Raw genomic sequence first — 24,307 nt, forward strand, 5'->3', positions numbered from 1 at the left:
TTACATTTGTAATCGGACAGGAACAGAAGTTTTTTTTCTGCAATAAAATAATGTAATAACTTATATTAAGATATTACTTACACTGTATCTGCCAGCTTTCCTAACATTTAGCCAACATTTATGTTGCTAGTGCTGTCACACTGTAACAGTTTCAGCTTTAAACCAGTCTGTAACGTGATAGTACAGCAGACGTCCCCTTATCTTAAAATTATATGACATTAATTAAATGTGTTGAATTTCCCCCCAAAGCAGTGTCTATATTACCACTGCATTATTACACAGTACCTACATAACAACTGCCACTTACGTTAAAGTGTAACTTGAACAGTTCACCACAGGAAAGTTAATGTCTAAAAGATACACTTGTGTAATTACATTAAGCAAAACTGAAGTTGATACACATGTGTAATCCAGTTGTAACACTGACTAAATCATCAGCAGTTAGTGTTGTTCCATATGCAATTCATGTGTAACCACACAGTTATTAGAGACACAATATAAAGTGGGTCCATAAAAACTAATGAAAACACTTTTATAAATGCTGAATTGCTTGTTCACCTACAAAAATCCAGTTCTCTCTAGGTTTTGTAAATCTTACCCCTTTCCATCTACATGTATTCTGTCAATGTTCACCTTCAACTCAAGGTAAAACCTACATCTACGCCTTACCCTAACCATAACCATAACGTTGTTGATAATCACTTGAACATCACCAGAAGGTTTGTTAATGATTTAAGTCTCTGTAGAGCATCTATAGGGGACCATCCAAATAAAGTATGACCAAATATTGATAACTCTCCATGAGGAAAGGATCACCATCAGTGCTGCTGTGGAAGGGGAACAGTGGAAACACACAGCCCGCATATTAAACTCTAGCCAAACACAAATTCATATAGACAACAAACAGAGGAGGCTTTGTGGCTGTACAGAAGCTGCTTCTGTTCAGTTGTGGCTCAGCTTCCCTCACTACAGCACTCAGGAGAGCCAGCTAACACGCTAAAACACAAAGAGCTACTCACCGAGTCCCTCACCACATGGGCGAAACTCTCCAGGACCACCGGGCTCACCTGATCCAGCACGTCCAGCATAGGCCGCTCATCCTCCTGCACAGTATACAAACACCCACCACAGGCCAGCTTTCATAAACTAGCAGTACTGTGTTTACACTGGACAACCCCATAATCCCTAATACCACATAGGCACACTTCATTTCTTCTCTTGCATGACTTACATATTAGTTCCATAATATTACTGAACAACAAGTTAGAGGCGTTCAAGGGGAATTCCACCACTTCTCTTAAATTTCAGAAGAATTTAATGGTTAAGATGTAAAGAAAGTCATTCAGAGTCGTCTGATGTGAAATTATCTGTTCTAAGAAACATAAAGAGTCAGACTGCTCACAGTGGTGGTAATAGGAACCAGACATCTAGTGTGTTTAATGCCTCTAAAAGCTCCCTCACACAAACATATTACATGAAGTTTTGGCCCAAAGCACAACACAATATTTTTTTTATTCATTCATGGCAAAGACGTACATGCAGGGAGGCAAAACAGTCCCCAGAGAAAATTTCAAGTATTGGAACTATCACTACTTTACCACTATTAGCATTTCATTTAAGACATCTGCAAGTTCTGTGGTAATTTTGGATAGTAAATAAAATGGCTATATTTACATAGCAGATATTGTAACCCCTGTAATAAATCTGAGTTATTAAGTTTAAATGAACCATTTCCCATTAAAGCTCTCTGAAATGATTTTGTTTACATCTCAATGATAGATATAGAGAAAAATCTTTGGAATCCCCCTTTAACAACTGAATAGTAGGTTATGGTTATGGTTATCATGTCTACAGCCATCATTTATGTATAGCAAATTATCACTAACCAGTGGCACAAATAAAAGCACTAATTCAATCAGGCTAAACAGAAAGACATTATAATAAATCTAACATGTAATAATAATACTTAATGACTTAATTCAAGCTAATTAAGATTCTGCAAAACAATGTGAATGGCTGAATTTCAATGAATGGTTTAGTCAAATCTGCTAAGATCCTAAAATTTGAATGAAAACAAACAGCCATCAACTGGTATTAAGCAAATTAAACAATGCTAACTGATGGCTATGAACTTTTAAGCACTTTTAGCCATATTAGCTTGCTTGACCAAGCTACTCCTTTAAGGCCTGTTAAACTGGCAATTACTGCCCCAAAAAACTAGAAAAGACATAAGCTGCAGTGTGTGACAGGCATTTCTGACCTCACTGTGTCCGGTGGTCAGGAGGATGAGGCGGACCTCTCGGAGGATGGCCACGGCCAGTTTGCGTGTGGCCGTGTGGCAAGAGCACAGCAGCACCAGAGCCAAACCCTCCAGAGCATGCAGCACTGCAGAATGAGGAGCACGCTCTGGGACAAGCCTGGAGCTGGAGCCCCCCTGCAATAGCTAACACACACATTGTTTTCATATAAAAAGACTGTATTGATTTCATTGAGCTACAGGATATGTGGTCATTCTCATGTCCCATGTGTATGTAAGTACCTACAACATGTGCTGAAGTAAGAGACCACTCTTTGTTTAATTTCCAAAAACATTTCTAGCCATTAAACACATTAATATTTTTAGAAGATACTTCTGAGGACGTTGGATATAAAATAGAAAAGTCAAATTACGTTCTAAACAAAATATAAATTTAAAATTTCCAAACTACAGGTCAAAAAAATGATGAAAAGATACAGAGAAAATGGGCCACCTAACAACCGAGTACCACCAAAACTGTCCCCATCAGATAAACAGCACTTAAAGCTTTCATCTTTGAGAGAGAGGAGAAAATCAAGCTCCACTCTTGATTCAGATTTTTTAAAAAATCTACAGGTGCTTCTGTCCATCCTTCCACTGTGAGAAGACAACTCAACACTATGAGACTAAAAGGATGAGTAGCTGTTAAAAAACTAGACAAAAGAAGAAGAAGATCTGAGAAAGTCCACTGAATGTGTTTGGGGTTAGTTGGATTATAAGCAGACAATGCTACCAATTTCTAAGACTGAACTTAGGTGTGGAAAAATATTCCTGCAGATGTTATTTAAAACACTGAAACCAAATCTAATGAGAAGAATAGAGGCTGTAATGAAGGCAAAGAGTAGACACACTAAATACTGGAAAAAAAAACTTTTTTCTGACAAGGCAAAATGTATAACTTGCACTTAATGGCTGTTTTAACTGGAAATGAAATAACTGAAGGGTGTTACAAACTCTGTGTAATACGATTTTTAAAAATAAAGAACATTAACCACTCACATGGCCAGGTCCCGCCAACAGACCCAAAGTTTTATTACACACCTCTATAACCTAAGAGTAGCTCAGCCAGTTTGCACTGAAGTCCCTGTAATTACTAAATAATAAGCCTTTGTATGTAATAAGCCTATTAACTGTCCTCAGCTGCTGTTAACTAAGCACTTGTCCATCATCTGCCCACCCTTAATCTGCCTCTGTACTTTCAATTTCAAAGCCAATAAAGACACAAACATATTCTGTTCACCTTATCCCTCCTCACAACATCATACTGCTCAACACTCCTCACACTCCTCACTGTAACAATGATGTGGGTAAATATGGGTGTCCATATGGTGATATGGATAAATATATCTCTCTCCATACGGTACCTCAGCAGAGCAGATCTTAGCCATGTCCAGGCTCTTGCTGGACGCAAGCAGGGCCAGTTTCCACTGTGTGAGGAGCTGCAGGAGCAGTTTGATGGAGGAGTCTAGCAGGGACTGGTGCGTGTCCTGAACCTCACGCAGCAGGAAGCTGCTGAAACCCAGCAGAACCTCCTCTCTCCAGTCTGAGAAGTCCACCAGCAGACTCTGCAGGGAATTCTGGGCTATCAAGCGCAGCTCGTCATCCATGTGGATGGTCAGCCTGTGAACAGAGTACACAAAATTAATATAAATGATTAAATGCTGGTCAAATAAGATAAAAATGTTCATATATTTTAGTTATACATAATAACAGTATGTCCCACAGTCCACTCCAGGCCAGATTCACTTGCGCTATTTGTTAAAATGTTGTATAGAAAATCAGAGATACTTGATATATAGCGGTGAAAAAAATGGATTTTGTTTTCTCCCATGTGTTAAATGTGTAGTACAGCTTATTGAAATTCTTTGGGGCCAAAGGTTTAACCACCTGAAAGGTTGCCAATGAGTGCTCACATCAGAACAAGGAGACGCAATGTGCTGCCAAGGTAGGGTGTTGGTTGTTGCTTTAGTTTTAGAGTTTATGCCTCCAACCTTCTACTGAATGTATTAAGCTGATTTTACTGACAAATTAAAAAGCTAGCTGATAGGCAGTGTAGCTCTACACCAACCCTCATTTTGAAAGATAAAAGAAACTAGAATGATCAATCATTTAACAGTGCTATCAAACTGCATTTGAACAGAACGAACAGAAGGGCTGCTGTTGGCTGTATTTCATCATGTGCATTGCTGAATTATGAATGAACACAAGAGGAAAATCTTTCAGCAGAATGATTCAGTTTTGAGTAATATTTTCTGAAAACTCCCAACGATGAGCTGGAACAGTATGCCCTGCCTTCTAGCCCCCCCACCAATCCTTTTAAAGGAATCTTCATAGACATTAAAAACTGCTTTAAGTTTGAGCGGTTATAAATAATGGGCTTTTCCAAGATCTCCCATAACGGCACATGTAGCAGTGAAGCTTCAGAGAGAGCGATCAGCTCCAGTCAGTTGTGCCTGCCTGACCTGATGTGGCTTAAACATGAAGAATTAGGTCCAATTAGACCAGTTCTCTGCTCAGATTGCACTGAGCTTACCAATTCATTTGCAGGCTAGGAAGAGCTCATGTTACCAAGGAGCCTCTGAGAAACCTGACCAACAGCTAAGAGAGGTTTTGAGCTTTCCTCTCTCTCTCTCTCTCTCTCACACACACACACACACACACACACACACACACACACACACACACACACACACATATATATATATATATATATATATATATATATATATATATATATATATATATATACACATGCCAGCATATACATGCTCGGGTAATCAAACCTAAATTAATTTGGGCATTTTCTGAGAAGAACGTGTTCATTGCAAAAGACCATAAAGCCTGGAATAGTTGAAGGTAAAAGAGGACGACCAGCAACAAGATGAATGGAGACAATCAGAGGAATCATGAACCAGCCATTCAGAAGCCTCATAACCTGAACACAAGACAGGACATTCCTGAGAAATACTATCCATGTGGCGTCCAGAACTGTAATGTATGTCCAAGTCCAAACGTTTATGCACTTCAGATCTGATTAGCTTAAAAAACAGAAAAATAGTAATAATGGCAAAGTTTGGACACCTTACTAAGTCAGTACTCCCCCTTTAACAGGCATCACAGCTTGTAAATGCTTTTTGTAGACAGCTAAAAGTCTTTCGATACTTCTTTTAGGATTTTTTACCACTCTTCCTGGCTAAACACTTCTAGTTCTTCTATCATGTTTAAGATCAACCCACAGATATTCAGCAATGCTCAAGTCAGGGGACTGTAAGAGCTTCAGCTTATGTCACTTAGAGCAGTTCACCCTGGATTTTGAGATACATTTTGAATTACTGTCCTGCTATAGAACGCAGCCTCATTTCAGCCACACTAACTGGCTACCACACAACCCCAAAGTATAGTACAACAGCAGGTTTAACAGTTGGCACAGTGTTCCTTTCATCAAATGCTGCCCCTTTTTACTCCTAACTTTTCCTAATTTTTGGTGGTGAGTGTTCTCAACAGTTTCCATTTTTACTTTATCAGCCCAAACATCTGCTTCCAAATGTCTCTACATGTTCTAGATGTTGTTTTGAAAAGTAATTGTGCATTAGCACAACAATAATGATAATAATAATAATAATACTATGCCCCATGTACATTTATGTGCAAAATAATAGCAGTCTTACACCACTAATGTGTTTAATTACTGATTTTGGCAGAAAAGATTCATGACTAGGTGTAGCCGAGTAATGGACAACCAGTAGAATCAACAGTCATGACATACACGCTGTTAAATGGGTGTAACTGACTAATTTAATGAAAGGCACGTGTTCAAATTAATAGCAGTGTGGAGTTCAATTAGTGAGGTCATTTATTCTGTGAAGAAACAGGTGTCAATTATGGCCCTTATTTAAAGAAGGAGGACAGCAAATGTTGTACCTGCTGGTTTTAGCCCTTGCTCAGTGAGTAAAATGGGTTGTTCCAGACAAACCGAAGAAGAACTCTGATCAAGAAGATGATTGGAGAGGGAAAAACATATAAAGAAGTATAGAAAATAATTGGCTGCTCAGCTAAAATGGTCTCAAAATAGCAAACAAAACCTGAAACACGTGGTAAGAAAAGAAATACTACCATCCGTGTAGATCATAGAATAACAAGAATGGCAAAGAAGCATCCAATGATCGCCTCCAGGGAAATCAAAGAAAATCTTCAGTTACCTGTGAGTACTGCAACAATCAGAAGACACCTATATGAAGCCAAACTATTTGCAAGAAACCCTCGTAAAGTACCACTGCTGAAAAGGCCACAGACAGTTTGTGAGATGACCCATAAACACTGAATTCAAGCCCCAGCACACTGTGAAGACTATAAAACTTGGAGGTGCAAGCATAATGGTTTGGGGATGTTTCTCATACTTTGGAGTCGGGCTGATTTATCGCATACCAGGCACCATGGACCAGTTTGAATATATCAGAATACTGGAAGAGGTCATGTTGCCTTATGCTGAAGAAGAAACGCCCTTGAAATTGGTGTTTCAGCAGAACAACGATCCCAAAAACACCAGCAATCAGGCAACATCCTGGTTCCAGAGCAAAAGGATTGCTGTAACGAAGTGGCCAGCCCAATCCCCAGACCTCAATCTGAATGAGAATTTGTGGAATGACATCAAAAATGCTGTTTTTGATGCAAAACCCAAGAATGCAGAAGAACTGTGGAATGTAGTCCAGTCAGCTTGGGCTGGAATATCTGTTTGCAGATGTCAGATGTTAGTTGACTCCCTGCCACACAGATGTAAAGCAGTTATCAGAAATAAAGGTTATACAACTAAATAGTAGTTCAGTGATTAACAGAAAAGATAAATCTGTAAACAAATTTCCGTTTATACTGTAAATATTTGTAAATGAAGTTTGTAAATGAAAATGCAGACATTGCTAGACATTTAAACTTTTTTAAAAAGCCTATTATTCTTTTTTTCTTCATTTTCAGTTTAAAAATGTATATTTTGTTCATGTTGTCATTTGGAATTGAATGTGCAGTGCTCCCAGTGCCTTTGTGTATATGGAAATAAATGCTATTATAAGGATTGAGCTGTTTTAAACACACTGCTATTATTTTGCACATAACTCTATATTATGTCCATGTAACACAATATGTAATATTAAATATATGTAAGTATGGATATGTAATAATTTGATAATTAGATTTTTTTCTTTGGTTTTAAGAAAAGGAAACATGGACTTTAAAAAGCACCTTGCCAAGAGCCTTTTGTTTGTCCTGACATTTTAGATTACTCTGTTTTTCTCTAGTTTCCTGACAAAGTCTGACATGCCTGACCTGAAAAAGTAGGAAAACAAAGAATCACATACACACACACACACACACACACGCGCGCGCACACACACACACACACACACACACACACACACACACACACACACGCACACATGTACATGTACAGACTCACCGTGCCAGCAGGTCAATGAGCTCCAGCTTGCTCATGCCATCAGGCAGAATGCGTGGGATGGCAGCGACACACGTCCTGAACAGGTCAATCTTCGGCTTCCTCTCACCGCTGCCAGAGAACACAGGGGTCAAAAACAGCTGAGCAAACATTTGGCAACACTATTTCAACATTACACACAACAGGACTGAGTTATGTGGAAGCATTACCATTCTGAAGCTAGCCCAGACAGAAACAAGGTGGGGCCTCAGTGCGTTCACAGGTGGTTCTTTGGAGTAATGCCACAGAAGAACCACTTTTGGTTCCCAAAAGAACCTTTCAATCGAGTGGCTTCATTTCAACTCTTTATTAAAGAGCCATTGGGGAAGGGCCTTTAGGTGACCAAAAATATTTTTTCTATAGCAAGAAAGACTTCTTAGCAACTTTTTAAGAGAGGGGACACGTGCATTGTTCATGGTAGTCCGGTGTAACTATTCCAATCAGCCTATGACCAATTTAAACAGCTCAGTAAAGCTGTAAGGTATGTATTTATAGTGCGTTTAACTACCAGAATATAAATAAATAAAACATGTAGCTCTATCAATATTTCTCAGTGGGCTTTTAACCATGAAAAGTTATCACTGCCCATAACAAATGTTTTTGCCTTATTTTTGTCATTGGAAACATTGATGACATGGAAACATACAGAAATGAATAAAAGCAAAGACTCAAACCCGTCAATGTAAATATCATTCATTATTTAACTATGTAATTGACTATTAATAAAACGGTAATAACTCAAGGCATCTGTGGGTTAAGACTATTATAATAGGCTGGAGTAGGTGAGGGAATTTATCACAAAGTAGGGTCGAAGTGCCAGTGTTGTACATGTTTGTAAAACTCACGTTATCATGTCCTCTGGTTCTTTATTGAGCATCTGGACGTTGGTGAGCATCATACAGCGCCCCACTTCTTTATCCAAATGTCTCAGGATGTTGTCAATGGCTTTCCGTACTTGGGAATAATAGAGTGACATTCCTACAGAATAACACACACACAGACTATATAGGCAAATGAAGAATGAAAAATAAACATCCAAAGACAAGCATGATTATTTTATTTCCTGTCTGCCTGTCTGGGTTGCTTCAAACTTGCTAAAGACATACACTTCCTGTTCCTTATTAGTTATTCTTTCATTTATGTGTGATTTGGTACTGTATAATTCTTTACTCTTTGCCCTAAAACTGCTACATGTATAAAAGTCTATAGGACTCTTCAAGGGATCTATACTCAACCATGACAACTCAAAGAACTAGTTGATACCAGTAGATTTGCTTGTATGTTTTTGAAAATGCTTCCACTATTGTTATGAATCTTTAGTACGTTCTTAGCAAAAAAGCATTCTATATAGTGAAAAAAAGGTTCTGTGACTTTTCTGTTCTGTGATTTTTTTTAAATGGTTCCTTAAACATAAACATGCATTCATAAAAAAACTATATAAATACAGAATGATGACAAATCAAAAAAACATTTGAATGTTTAAATGTTTTTTGACATGCTTTAAAGGTCCCTTGCTTTGTCAGAGAAACTACTGTATATGGTTCATTAAAGAAACTTTTAAAAGTGTTTCAGTATAACAACAAAAAAAGGCTGTGATGTTATTGTGATTACACAAAACACCAGACAAGCACTCCAATTTCTGACATAACATGTAATTACAAAGCTATTCAGGTCAGTGAACTGAATTACATGGCATCAAACATTTATCTGTAAACTTCAGAATAAGGTTGTAATAGTATTTTTAATGATTTTTTGTGTTTTTGAGCGCTAAAGCACCCCCTAATGGCCAATCTGGACCACATTTTGCAAGCCTCGTTAAATTCTTAATACACACAAATATTTATAATTTTGCAATGATTGGACCAATGACTGATGGCCACAAATATTAATTGACAGAGTGAGACCATGCTTAGTATTTCCAGGTTGATTTTCTAGGTTGTTCTCAAACAGCTAATGATTGTACATGTCATATGTAATAAACACTTACAGTGGGTTGCAAAAGTATTCAGCCCCCTTGAACTTTTCAACCTTTTGCCACATTTCAGGCTTCAAACATAAAGATATGAAATTGACATTTTTTGTGAAGAGTCAACAACAAGTGGGACACAATCGTGAAGTGGAACGAAATTTGTTGGATATTTTAAATTTTTTTAGAAATAAAAAACTGAAAAGTGGGGCGTGCAATATTATTCAGCCCCCTTGCTTTAATACTTTGTAGCGCCACCTTTTGCTGTGATTACAGCTGCAAGTGGCTTGGGGTACGTCTCTGTCAGTCTTGCACATCGAGAGACTGAAATTTTTGCCCATTCTTCCTTGCAAAACAGCTCGAGCTCAGTGAAGTTGGATGGAGAGCGTTTGTGAACAGCAGTTTTCAGCTCTTTCCACAGATTCTCGATTGGATTCAGGTCTGGACTTTGACTTGGCCATTCTAACACCTGGATACGTTTATTTGTGAACCATTCCATTGTAGATGTTGCTTTATGTTTTGGATCATTGTCTTGTTGGAAGATAAATCTCCGTCCCAGTCTCAGGTCTTTTGCAGACTCCAACAGGTTTTCTTCCAGAATGGTCCTGTATTTGGCTCCATCCATCTTCCCATCAATATTAACCATCTTCCCTGTCCCTGCTGAAGAAAAGCAGGCCCAAACCATGATGCTGCCACCACCATGTTTGACAGTGGGGATGGTGTGTTCAGGGTGATGAGCTGTATTGCTTTTACGCCAAACATAAGTTCGATTTTGGTTTCATCTGACCAGAGCACCTTCTTCCACATGTTTGGTGTGTCTCCCAGGTGGCTTGTGGTAAACATTAAATGAGACTTTTTATGGATATCTTTGAGAAATGGCTTTTTCTTGCCACTCTTCCATAAAGCCCAGATTTGTGCAGTGTACCACTGATCGTTGTCCTATGGACAAAGTCTCCCACCTCAGCTGTAGATCTCTGCAGTTCATCCAGAGTGATCATGGGCCTCTTGGCTGCATCTATGATCAGTCTTCTCCTTGTTTGAGCTGAAAGTTTAGAGGGACGGCCGGGTCTTGGTAGATTTGCAGTGGTCTGATGCTCCTTCCATTTCAATATGATCGCTTGCACAGTGCTCCTTGAGATGTTTAAAGCTTGGGAAATCTTTTTCTATCCAAATCCGGCTTTAAACCTCTCCACAACAGTATCTCGGACCTGCCTGGTATGTTCCTTGGTCTTCATGATGCTCTCTGCGCTTTAAACAGAACTCTGAGACTATCACAGAGCAGGTGCATTTATACGGAGACTTGATTACACACAGGTGGATTCTATTTATCATCATCAGTCATTTAGGTCAACATTGGATCATTCAGAGATCCTCACTGAACTTCTGGAGTGAGTTTGCTGCACTGAAAGTAAAGGGGCCGAATAATATTGCACGCCCCACTTTTCAGTTTTTTATTTCTAAAAAAAGTTTAAAATATCCAATAAATTTCGTTCCACTTCACAATTGTGTCCCACTTGTTGTTGATTCTTCACAAAAAATTACAATTTCATATCTTTATGTTTGAAGCCTGAAATGTGGCAAAAGGTTGAAAAGTTCAAGGGGGCTGAATACTTTTGCAACCCACTGTAAATTTTAGGAATAGCACCCCCAGTGGCCAAATCTTTTGAAGCTTCACTGGTTGTTAGAAAGTACCTACATAGAGATATCATTCAAGTTTCATGATGATTGGTCAATGTTAAGCCTTTCAAAAGCCTGCTGAAAGCTGATTGGCTTTGGCAGCCACAAATTTCAATGCATTAAACTGCCCTTACAGATTTACTTATAATCTGGTTGATAGATGCTGCCAACAAAATTTAAGCCTGATCAGGTGAATGGATTCTGAGAAACAGTTATTTAGCAATTCGATATACACTGAGGCTACCACCCGCCTCGTGGTTTAATGTTTTCACCTATAACTTTGGCCTCATCCTCAGTGAGGGTTTTGCTCAGGTAGGTTTTTTTGACACGCATCGTGTTTCCTGAGGGTAGAGTGGCTCCAGTGTTCGGCATGGGCGGCTCTCCATCCTTCTGCTGCAGCTTATCAGCTATGACCAGGAATGCTCGGAGACCGATATTCATCCTCTAATGCACAAATAAAAACATTACACATCAAATAAACGTTTAGTAGCATTAAAATTCAATCATCTGAATGAATCAATTCACAATGCAAAATGCAATACAGTAAAATTTTGAACACCCTTGGCCAAATTTCATGCTTTATTGATTTTTTTTTTTTGAAGTCAAAATGATTTAACTCATCCTCTACAGAGAACATACCAAATTATTATAGTGCACAATTTCTCTTTTTTTGCTAAATTGAACATATTGGAAAAAACTGAACATAAAATAGAAATTGTGCCACAAGTTTGTTAAGGCCATTTAATTTTTTCCTCAATATGTTAAATCCAGCATATAGATAGATAGATAGATATATAGATATATAGATAGATAGGTAGATAGATAGATAGATAGATAGATAGATAGATACTTTATTGATCCCAAAGGAAATTTTGCAGTAATAAACAGTAAATGTATGTTAACTGTGCTGAAGTGTGTTCTCTGTAGTAGATGAGTAAACAGCGGCCTACAAGCACTTATTCATGTTATAACATTATAATTCATGTACCTCCGGATTAAGACTAAAGGCTTTTGCAGGTTTTCCAACACAAAGCAGGTCGAAAATGACTTCTTTCATGGCAAAATCAAGTCTTTCCTGTTGTGGTGAAGGGAACACAGAGAAAAAGGCAGTAGAGAGTGACTGAGAGTGCTATGACAAAATTTGCACTTTCCAATGATTATTATTAAACAAGGCCATATCATGGAAAACCTAATGTAACATTCTTTCTCCAGTCCATAGCTGGAAAGTAAGCTGCATTTTGCATTGACTGTTTTTGTAATGCGAAACCTACGCATTCACATATGTCACAGATGTTAAGCCCCACCCATTTACGCTGAGGTTATAAGGAGTGTTTCAGCCTGAACTGCTTTTATGAATGAAGCACAAAGCAGTTCAACCAATCAGAACAGAGCTCATTTACATACATCAGTTTTAAAAGCACAGTAACAAAAACAGCCTGTTTATTCTAAGAGATAAAGAAAGACCATGTAAAAATAAATTATGACCATTTTTAGTACTGAAAACCAGAACAATGCTATAAGTGGACCTCAGGGGGAAGAAAAGCAAGTAGAACATTGGCTTGTAAATGAATTATAGAGCGATGTGGGGTACAATTTGCAAATCTGATTTAATGTGTGAGGGTAATGTGTATGTATGTTTTTATGGGCGTAGTTAGCACTCTGTGGGGACCAACAGCCCACTGGGTCATGAATGCATGAATATTTTGACACTCTGCCTGCTCCTCATGACTAAAAATGCAGATTTTACTTTAGAAGCAAGAGGCCTAAGAACATAGAAGCACAAACAAGGTTTATATTCTGGGCTTACAGAAAACATCTTTGCTCACCTGTGCAATAAACTGAATGATTTTGACAAAGATATTAAGAGGCATGTCTCTAGGGACCACACTGCGGGACCCCTTGGGGAACAGGGTGGTGACGATGTTGTTCAGTCGGCTGAAGAATGAAAGGAAAAATAAAGCATTAAACGAGACTAATCAATAATGTGCCGAAGGAATTTAATCAAGCTCCAACAGGTCAAAACACACTGACACAGATAAATGTGCTATAAACGGCACTTCATTACATTATCAGCTTGTCCTATTTCAGCTCACTCGTCTTTAATTTCAAGAGAGGTTTATTTTAAGGTTAATTAGTGCTTGGCCTGACCCCTTTCTGGTGCCTCTGTTTGGGCTTATGAGGTGTACAGTGTCTATGTGAGGGACTAACAGCACTTAAGCTACCATAGCAACTGCTCGACCTGCTAACTGTATGACCTGTTACAGGAAAGAAAATAAACTTGGTCATGCAGTGGTGTAAACTGAGCTCACATCAGTCTCCGCTTACTCTCACAAGCCAGACTTTTGACTATCATGGAGGGTGTCGTCACTCAATGTGGCCAAGAACCGTCTCCTTTAGCCCTATTCTGTCAGTGAAACTACTGTATATGGTTCTTTAAACAGCCTTTTAACCTTGTATTCTCCAGGATATATTTTGGTTTGTCTATCTGAATTTGCATGATTAAATTAAATGAGGGAAATCATTCAGTAACTGCATGAAATAAATGTAATATTTTATTTTTATTTATTTATTTATTTTTTATTTAAAGTTCCATCAAATTAACAGAGCATGTATTTTATTATCATACACATATTGCCATATGCTTACAATTTACTGCTGATGAGGGAAATCATTCAGTAACGCAGAACTCTGTGCCATTCAATGCAATACAATAACAATAAGATACAATACAATACACTACAATACACAGTGAAGTACAGTGAACTACCAACACTCTCAATGCAAAAATTGCATCTGTGGTACTCTTTCTGGGCATGAAACCAAACTGCTGCTCACTGATCTGGACCTCTCGCCTTAGCCTTGCTTCACCAACTCTTTCCCTTCATGGTGTGGCTCATCAACTTTATACCTCTGTAGTTACTGCAGCTCTGCACATCACCCTTGTTCTTAAAAATGGGGACCAGTACACTGCTTCTCCACTCATCAGGCATCCTCTCACTCTCCAGGATTTTGTTAAACAACCTGGTTAAAAAGTCCACAGCCTTCTCTCCTAAACATCTCCATACCTCCACACGTATGTCATCTGGACCAACTGCCTTTCCATTCTTCATCCTTTTTAAAGCTGCCCTCACTTCCACCTTACCAATTCTCTGCACTTCCTGATCCACTATCTCTCCCCCCGTTGTCCTCCTCTCTCTCTCGTTTTCCTCATTCATTAGTCCTTCAAAGTTCTCCTTCCACTCTACTCATCACTCTCTGTCCACTCACTAGTACATTTCCCTCTCTATCCTTTATCAGCCTAACCTGCTGTACATCCTTTCCAGCTCTATCTCTCTGTTTAGCTAAACAATACAAGTCCTTTACTCCTTCTTTACTGTCCAGCCTCTCATACAGCTCATCATAGGCCTGAGCCTTTGCCTTTGCCACCATTCTTTTTGCTACGCGACTAGCCTCACAGTACTCCTGCCTACTTCCTTCATCTCTCTGGTTATCCCACTTTTTCCTAGCTGCCTTCTTCTTCTGAATACTCTCCTGGACTTCCTCATTCCACCACCAACTTTCCTTGTCTTCTTTCCTCTGAGCAGACGAAACACCCAACACATTCTTGCCAGTTTCTCTCAGTACCTTAGCTGTAGTTTCCCAGTCCTCAGGCAGCTCCTCACTGCCTCCAAGGGCCTGTTGCAAATTTTCCCTGAACTGCCTGCAACCATCCTCCTCCTTCAGCTTCCACCATCTAATCTTTGGCTCTGTCTTCACTCTCTTCCTCTTCTTTGTTTCTAATCTCATTCTACAGACAACCACCCTATGCTGCCTTGCTACACTTTCCCCTGGTACCACTTTACAATCTCCTGTTGCATTCATAACCATTTTACCTAATGCAAACTACTGAGTGTCACTGGCTTGAAAATGCCAGGCAGCCGTCAACACTGCTGCATAAAATCAAACTTTTTTCTATTATTATACCTGTTGTAGTGTTCAGAGACTTACAACAGAGAAGTAAATGGTTATACACACACACACACACACACACACACACACACACACATATGGTTTGGGTAAACAAAATTATGATTAACCCAAAAGTTTTATTACACACTTATAACCTATAACACTTATAACCACTATAACCTAATAATAACTCAGCCCGTTTGCATTAAAGTCCCTGTAGTTACTGAAAGATAAGCCTAAATATGTAATAAGCCTGGGGTTTCAGAGGGCTAAAAATATGGTTCTGTATAGATATATACATAATATACATCATTCTGTATAGAACCATGAACACTCAAAGAACCCATATCATGATTACAGAGTTCTTGCCATGATTAAATGTTATTTCAGATTGATGGGGAATGTGCTGTGGAAGGTTTTATATAGAACCTTTTTAAAAAGCATTTTTATAGCACCAAAAATTGTTCTGCTATTGTTACAAGCTTGACTTTATAACAGTGCTTTTCAAAAAGGTTCCACAGCACATTCTCCATCAATCTGAAGAGCCACTTCATGATGCAGAGAATTTAACAAAGAGTTGTTTGCATCCAGTTTGCATTGAAGCCCTTGTAGTAACTGAATAATAAGCCTTAGTATGTAATAAGCCTGAGATTTTAAGGGTTTAAATGAAATATCAGGACTGGTTTTCTACTTGTGAGCAGTGTTTTGAGAGTGTTTGTGTATGGATCACACACACACACACACACACACACACTATATATATTGTATACAGCTGCATGAGTGGAAATGTTTCTGCAGGGTGCTGAATAGCAGGTGAGAGTATAAATAAAGCAGATGGAGGACACACAAGGCTGGGGTTATCTTAAAGCCAAGACCTTTGTACACTCTGGGTCGAAGGCTTGGTCCAAGCCAAGCTTGTCAACTCATATTGTAACGAGGAAAAGTAAACAGAAGTAAAACGAAAAGGATATATGTGAGATGCTTTTTACATTTACATTTATGGCATTTGACAGATGATCTTAACCAGAGCGACTTAAAATTTGATCATTTTACACAGGTAGGCGAAGCTAGTGTCGGGACACCCTACCCCCTAGGCCTGAATGCGCAAAATAGAGGGCTAAAGTGCTGGGAGCAAGTGGTAAAATGGGATTGGGCCAAAGTCTATCTAGATATGACCCGGAAACACAATGTAAGGTGTAAACAGGCTCCTACTCGCTCCTCTCCCTCCCTGATTTCCCCTCATATTTCTCTTTTTTCCCTCGGTCTCTTCTAAACTTTCCATTTAATCAAAGCAAGCGAAGTTGAGACATATAGACTTTGTCAGCTCAACATGAAATGTAATTCAGCTCCCTGATTTGTTTTTTTTTTTTTTGTTCAGTGTAGCATGGCGAAGGCTCTGGGTGGTACTCTTGTTTTTTTTTATTCCACTGCTCAAGCACGCCCAAAGTCCACCAAGAAAGATGGCATTCATGGGGCGGCCCAGCTGACGTAAAAGCCGCTTCCTGTGGGTCTGCCCCGGCTCAGCTCTCTGGGGGACTGAGACTTTTCCTCATGGTTTTAAAACTGCAGTATGTGGCAGAGGAGACTACACAAAGACCACAGCATGCAAGAACATACTCACCCCTGTGTTGCAGTGTTGCTTTCACACTTGATGCGGATCATGTAGACCCACAGCAGGCGGTACAGAGACTCCAGCGCTACTCGGGCCATTTTCGGGTCCTTACTCTACAATGTAGATATGATATTTATATACTGTCATGAAAAAGAATCTCCTTTACTGTCGGTTTTTCCTTTCTTTCATAATTTGAAAGCTCTTGCTACCCTTCGCCTTGTGTTAACATTTCATGATGAACAGAGCAACAGAAATAAAATTGTTTTCCAATTTCCATGTTTTTTTTTTAAGTTTTGTTCATCGAAACCTGAAGTCATGACATCAACCACATTAGTTCATGTCTAGGGTCATATTAACAAAGATAAAATGTTTTCCCACAATATTCTATCAAAATTTTCCTTCTTCCCATCCTTAAAACTGATTTCCGATTATGTCACTGAGCAGCAGTAGACTGGGAAAATAATATTAGCCAGTAATATCATGTTTTACCTCCCCCGTACACCATCTCCATCTATCATCTAGAGAAAACACCCTGCTAACCTATAAACCCTCCCAAATAACTGATCATCAGAATTACAGAGCTGTGCAAGTATGCAGGTTAGCACACTAGAACAACACAGTTTTGTTTCCTGACTTTTCAGTTTACTGCAGCCACCACATGGATTTGTTCAATTGCCTTGCATGATTTAATTTAATGAGGTGGTAATTAGATAAACTAGGTACTGGCAGCTGTAAACACTGAATTTTCTCCAGGAGAGCTTTGGAAATGGTGACATTAACACACTCAGACACAGGACAATCATGATTGATTGTTTATTTCCTTATTTTTATTTAATGTTAGTGTTGTATTGTCTTTTTAAACTAATGTTTCCTGCCCAGACAAACAGCTTAACATCTCACCCAATACAATGAACTAATAATATAATAATTGCTGAGATGCTCATACTCAACAAATCACAATAAACTGTTTATTTATTCAGTCATATGGAAAAGTTTTTTGTTAATTTTCTAAGTGACAACATTTTCTACAGAGAACAAACATCTGCACATATTAACACACAGTTACTGTTTATTTGCTAATTTTAACATATTTAACAAAAAATGCAATTTGACCGCAACTGTTTATTCTAAAGTTAGTTCAAATTACAGGAAAGAAAAAGAATATTCAGAAAAATGATGAATTATGCAGACCTTAGATATTTACAAGAATTATGTTAATATCTATTTAAACTCAAGGCATTAATAGACAATCATTGTTTATAGAATAATTTTGTGTTTGTTTCTATTTTTTTAATCTTTGACTTCTTTTAAAGTGAAGTTGAAATATTTCAATTTATAATGAGTTAAGTAAAAAAAAGTAAAAAAAAAAAGTATGTCCTATGTTTTCATGTCCCTACCGAAACAGAGTTTTAGTCTGTAAGCCTTATTTTAGCCACACTCCTGCATGTTAGAGCAGGAAGTGAGACTGCATCCCTGTCTCTCATGGCCACATGGTGAGCAGTCAGATCCCAATGTTCCACACTGAAAATCAGTGTAGAACATTAAGAATTGATGACTATGATAGAGATTTGAGTTCCGCTCAAAATGAGCTAAAACTATCACTACCGAAACAGTCACTAGTGAGACATATGGTAAAGTCTCAGTAGTGCTGTGACAAAATGGAATGCTCAATCATTTATTATAATAAAATGAACCTAATCAAGGTTTAGGCTCACTCAAAGCAAAGCGATTGTAGCGTAAAGTCCGAGATCAGTTTAAAGTCCGAAATGTGTTCTGAACTCTGACTTTGAACCAATTCGATAGAGAAATCCATAAATGGGTTTATGTGGCTTTTTCTCAGAAATGAAGGTCATGGCAGGAAAGTAAAATGTGTTTTGATTTCTGATTCATGTTGACATTAAAATGAAGTGAACATACTCAGTGAACCGCCTTAATGACTTAAAGGCTAAAACAGTGTAAGTGCACCATCACTGTACCTTCAGGTTGGAGAGACAGTTACTGAGAAAGATATGCCATCTGTTGAGGAAGAGCTGCTTCTGGCTGACACACAGCAAACACGTCACCAGCGGGTACAGAGCCTGAGCACACAGACACTCAGAGATCAGTGCTCAAACGCTGCTGCGTTTGGCCTGCCAAGCTTCTAAACATGACTTGAAAGGCAGAAAGTCTGTTAATCCATAAAAATACCCTTTACTGATTCTGAATATAAGAAAGGTCTGGAACAGGAAGACTGAAAGTGCATTATTTGTCAGCTACACTGATAAAAGCGATGACCTGAATTCATTCCATTTAAATGTGTATGTGATCTGTACATGAATTACAATCAACACACACTTAATATGCAGACATTTTAATGGAGTAAACTAATTTATTTGATAGCTACATATATATGGACTTCATACCACATGCATAAGCACTGAATAACACTTTTATAAAGCAAGAGTATTTATGATAACTGACACAGGTGATGATTTAGGAAGGGAATGATGCTATATTGACATAAGGGGCCTTAAACTACAGTGATAGACATTATAACACTGTTATGAAGCATCATTCCAACTTAATGGGTTTTAAAAGGTAGTTATGCATGTGTTATGAACTCCCTATATAGGCAGTGTTATCATAAATTCAATACACTTTGAAAATTAACTTCACACATTAACTATGTTTAAAATGGCAATTTGAGGGTTATAAAGGGATATAAAAGCAAGTGTCTGACCAGAGAGTGTTTCTTTCGAGTAGACAGGTCCAGCGTTGTATCATATAAGCTTTCCACAAAGTTCCTCAGACAAGGGACGTTCACCTCATTCTTCACAGCCTGCCAGCAAAACAGAGAGAAGTTAGTTTAGCTTATCACAGGGCTAAAGCTAACTGTACCACTGTGTTTAGCAACAGGGTTTCCTCTAAGAGTAAAGAGACGCCCCAAAAGAAAAATAGGGGGGGTCCCATTTTATTTTAGGAAATAAAATGTGAATTTCCTAACAAAATGAGGGGTCTCACACAAGATGACTATCTGCTTTTCTAAGTTCTCATCATGTTTAACATTCAAACTCCTCCCCCTGGATAAAGTAAACTCGCATGGCCTGAATTCATAATGTAACCGTACAGTCTAGTGCACTGAGCCGCTTCACTTCTGTTTGTAGCTGAAGAAGAGTCTCTCAAACTGCTGAGATACTATAGATACTTCAGACTTTAAGTCAGCTACAGCCATGAAGAGCAAAAAATTTTGTTAGCAGTCACGACAGAACCAACAAATATGTTTTTGTTAGCAAAGAGTTTTAATTTTAGGATGTTTGAGAACACGTGATTGGCAATGGTCATTCTAGCTTAACTAAGATAAAGGTGGGATATTAGACCAGTTTGTTATTACTTCCTGTCAGTTTCTATAGGGCACCACACACCTTTTTTAGCATAACTTATCATTTTTCACACTTAATATCAGCTGATTAACAGACTTTTCCACCAGTGGACCCCTCAAAACCTCTGCCACTATTCTGTTACCGTTAACAGTAATAAAGTAATTAATAATGCCTGAGCCTGTACTCAATTAAATCTGTTTTCAAAGTAACATTGTGCTCAAGGAACTTAACTGAAATGATTATTAATATACTATCTAATACTTATACTGCTACTTAGACTACTTTAAATAGAATAAACATGTAATTCTCAGAAGCTGTTTTATTAGAACATTTTGTTTCTGGAGGCCCATTGCGCTGCACATTTTAGTGCCTTTTCTGCTTTCTCACAGACACTTCAACTCAATAAAGGGCTGTTAATGAGCTGACTCACTGGATCAGGAGTGTCGGGAGCAGGGAAAACACTAAAAAGTTGAAAGACAGTGTGTCCCCAGGAACAGTGTTGAGAAACACTGCTTTAAATGACACATAGCTTGGTAAGGCTATACAAAGGACAGTACTTCACTTTCACAAGTAGCCTTTGTATCAGTTACAAACATTACAATAAAGCTAACCTAGCAACAGCACCTCTATACAATTTCCAATGTTATATTAGCACCAAAACTAGCAGTAAGAATGTCACTCTTCTCTGTCTGCATTACTGCATTATTGAAGGAGTCTGTTAACCCATAAGTTGTATGCCTCAAATATATATATATATATATATATATCGTAGGAAAAGTAGGAAAACCTCACATCTCCAAAATTATAAGTTTACAGGAGAAGGAAAAAACCTAGTTTAATTTTAATGCAAGTCAATGGAACCAGACTTTTTTCCAAGCCATTTTGGGACATTTATTTTGGTCCATTCATTCTGAAATTTACATACAATGTAAAGGCCAACAGGCATTTTTAAATTATGTCAAAAAACTGAAAAACAAAAAAAATGAATGGAGATACGGAGATACATATTCTTCTGACAGCAGTGATATATATATGTGTATATATACACACATATCTCCGTATCTCCATTCATTTTTTTTGTTTTTCAGTTTTATATATATATATATATATATATATATATATATATATATATATATATATATATATATATATATATATATATACACACACACACACACACACACACACACACACACACAAGAGACAAAGCAAAGGAGGGGGTTTCAAAAGTGGCCAGTCAATGAATGTACACTGTCCTGTGTACATCATTTCCTCAACTGTGTTCTAATGAATATAAATCAAACAAACATTGAACATCTCCTAGTGACCAATTAGCAGGACAGGTCAGAATTTGTTGGGCACCATCAAACCATTCACGTCCTCACCGCTGCTACGGGCACTAAAATCTCCACGAAGAGGCCGGCCAGCGCATGCTTGATATCCTTGTCTTTAACTTCCAAGAAATACTGTGCACACTCCTGTAACAGAGAACATTGGTGTGAAATATGCAGCAAGCTTCCACACAAACATGCTGGAATCTATACTATCTAGACTATGACGGCACTCACTGCATGAAATCCTAGAGCATTACACATGATATAAAATACTAAAAGCAGATGTGGCCATATGATCAGGTGCAGTGGGCCTAGGCCATCCACTTTTGTCAATGAACTGTCTAAAAAGACTGCTCATTCAATATTCCAATCTCTTTAATTAATAAACCAAAACACAGATAAAAATCTACTCGCTAAATGTCTGACATATTTGAAAATGTCAAATTTGATACTGACCAGGCCAATGTAGCCAGACTGTTGCCTGTCATAAAAGAGTCTGGTGTATTTTGTTCCTTAATGTGGCCAAGAAGTCAATACAGAATGTAAATCTAATGAAAATGAGTAATTATGTAATTAAACATGTATTTTCCTACTTATAGGGCTGTACCTGTTGATGATTTGTCATCTTCAATAGATTCAAAAATGACTTGAAAATCTAAAGAGGATCTGACAATTTATTGTGTATGATGAGATTCTAATGTCTCCCCAACAAAATTCAAAATTGACTCGAGAATCTGAAGAAAAAACAGCCTTTTAGATTTGAGCTTCAGAAAGACGAAGCTGGACCAGAGAACAATGCACAATGACCTGGCCAGTAGTGCTTAGCAATAATAATTGATATAAACCAGTACATTTTTGCTGACCGATGGTAAATCTGAAAGCTGCCTTGTGAAGCTGACAACCCAAGTTAGATTTTCATTTGACTGGTTAAGTTTGCCCTGTGATGGACTGGTGTCCTGTCCATGGTTTCCTGCCTTCCACCCAATGACCGCTGGGATAGGCTCCAGCACCCCAGTGACCCAGAAGGACAAATGGCTTAGACAAAGTGTGTGTTGAAGAGGTTTGCAGCAGGACTATATTAAAATTTTTAGTGAAATATACACGTCCAAATGTCACTTGCCTCAAAACAGGTGACATCATATATTCACTTTATTCCCTTCATCCTCTACAGATATGAAAAATGTCTTTATTTATACCTGTATGAGACTTTGCTTCAATACGACGGGTATTAGGTTCAGATTTGATCAAATAACGTCTTTTATCCTGTTCAAATTAACTACCTGTGTAACAGCATTCGATTTATAAATGACATGCATGAGGTACCAAATATGGCTCAGTTCACTCCTGTCAGCATCAGCCTGAAGTGGAGTAAAAAAGAAGTGAGTTTTTAAGATAAGATCTTTTTTTGATGGTGTCTTATATCTGTATTTGTTGTTGGCATTTTATTGTCCAAAGTTTGTCAGACTTATACAACTTTCCTATCAGATTTGCATGAGCTTCTTCCCCACTGTACTTCAAAATAAGAGCCTTAGTGACTTAGTTAAATGGTATCTGTTTATATGTATTTGTAGTAAAACAGGACAATTAATCATACACAACAGTGATGTGTATGATTAAGTACTACATGTGTATAATGTATTAAAGGATTACATTACTGACACCTCATACATATATTATTATATTTATTATTTTGAGATGAAAGGCCAGTATGCAGCCTGCTGAAGCTTCTGACTGCTTGAGTTGCCCACTAACTATGTAACATGCATGACATACATAAATTCTGTGTGTAAAAGTAGCAGAACAAAACAACAACCGTAAACCGATTTGTTTACTATTGAGAATCAGAACATTTCCATGTTGTGTTTGACACCTTCATACTAGCTGTTGCCTTGCCTTTAACAAGAGTTTGTTCCTTTTTCTGTGTAGTTGCTGCAGATGTTTTTTTTTTCCCCCAACCATGACGTCATTCTCATTACATCGAACTGAAACAATAAAAGCACTGTTCTTCCATAAATGTTAGGATTTGTTGCACAACCAGGAAACTCAAACCAGGAAACCTGAACAGCATCCTGTTGGTTAAGATCCAAAAGAGTCACACCTCTGTCATTCCATACCTGCATGAACTGAAACGACGCCTCAAAATCTTCAACAGGGTACATCTTTACCCTGAAGAACTTGAGGCCCATGATGAGGCTGATGGTGCTCTGGACCACGTATGGGTTCTGCTCCTTCTGACGGAGCTCCTTCAGCTCACTCAGAAACTTCTTCTTCACGGCAGGGAACCTGGGGGTGTTACAAAGGGAGAGAATCAGTTTCATGTCTCCAGTGATAGCCCTCTATACCAGAACGATATGATGAGAGATTTGAATGATTGAGTTAATCAAATTCACTTGTCTATCTAGAAATTATTATTTCTACAGTTTATTCACAGCAAGGCACATTACTCAAGCCAATCAGTTTAGTCCATATAACTGAGTAAACTGAACTTTTTACAGTGTACACAGGAGTCATGAACAGCTTCTTCTCCACTGCATTTCAAAATGTGAACTTAGTGGCTTTAGTAAAAGGGTATCTATTTATCTCTATTTATACAGTAAAATAGGATGATTTAGAGTGATATATATGATTGAGTA

At 38.1% G+C, this 24,307-nt stretch overlaps 1 protein-coding gene across 8 annotated transcripts in view; it reads right to left on the reverse strand.

The window, feature by feature from the left end:
• frya (furry homolog a (Drosophila)) overlaps nucleotides 1-24,307 on the reverse strand; it is a 161,634-nt gene that overhangs the window by 73,592 nt on the left and 63,735 nt on the right. For all 8 annotated transcript variants that reach the window (XM_017708583.2, XM_037546836.1, XM_037546837.1 and 5 more), the window contains exons 8-20: nucleotides 23,789-23,957; nucleotides 21,726-21,818; nucleotides 19,701-19,799; nucleotides 18,958-19,059; nucleotides 16,991-17,094; nucleotides 13,248-13,356; nucleotides 12,410-12,496; nucleotides 11,694-11,865; nucleotides 8,624-8,756; nucleotides 7,743-7,850; nucleotides 3,661-3,916; nucleotides 2,261-2,443; nucleotides 1,020-1,103 (exon numbers count right to left, since the gene is read on the reverse strand). In XM_017708583.2, the coding sequence (XP_017564072.1) occupies nucleotides 1,020-1,103; nucleotides 2,261-2,443; nucleotides 3,661-3,916; nucleotides 7,743-7,850; nucleotides 8,624-8,756; nucleotides 11,694-11,865; nucleotides 12,410-12,496; nucleotides 13,248-13,356; nucleotides 16,991-17,094; nucleotides 18,958-19,059; nucleotides 19,701-19,799; nucleotides 21,726-21,818; nucleotides 23,789-23,957 (1,699 nt within the window). The remainder of the gene's footprint in view (nucleotides 1-1,019; nucleotides 1,104-2,260; nucleotides 2,444-3,660; nucleotides 3,917-7,742; nucleotides 7,851-8,623; nucleotides 8,757-11,693; nucleotides 11,866-12,409; nucleotides 12,497-13,247; nucleotides 13,357-16,990; nucleotides 17,095-18,957; nucleotides 19,060-19,700; nucleotides 19,800-21,725; nucleotides 21,819-23,788; nucleotides 23,958-24,307) is intronic.

Source organism: Pygocentrus nattereri, chromosome 17 (genome assembly GCF_015220715.1).
Source record: "Pygocentrus nattereri isolate fPygNat1 chromosome 17, fPygNat1.pri, whole genome shotgun sequence".
In the NCBI taxonomy this organism is placed as follows: Eukaryota; Metazoa; Chordata; class Actinopteri; order Characiformes; family Serrasalmidae; genus Pygocentrus; species Pygocentrus nattereri.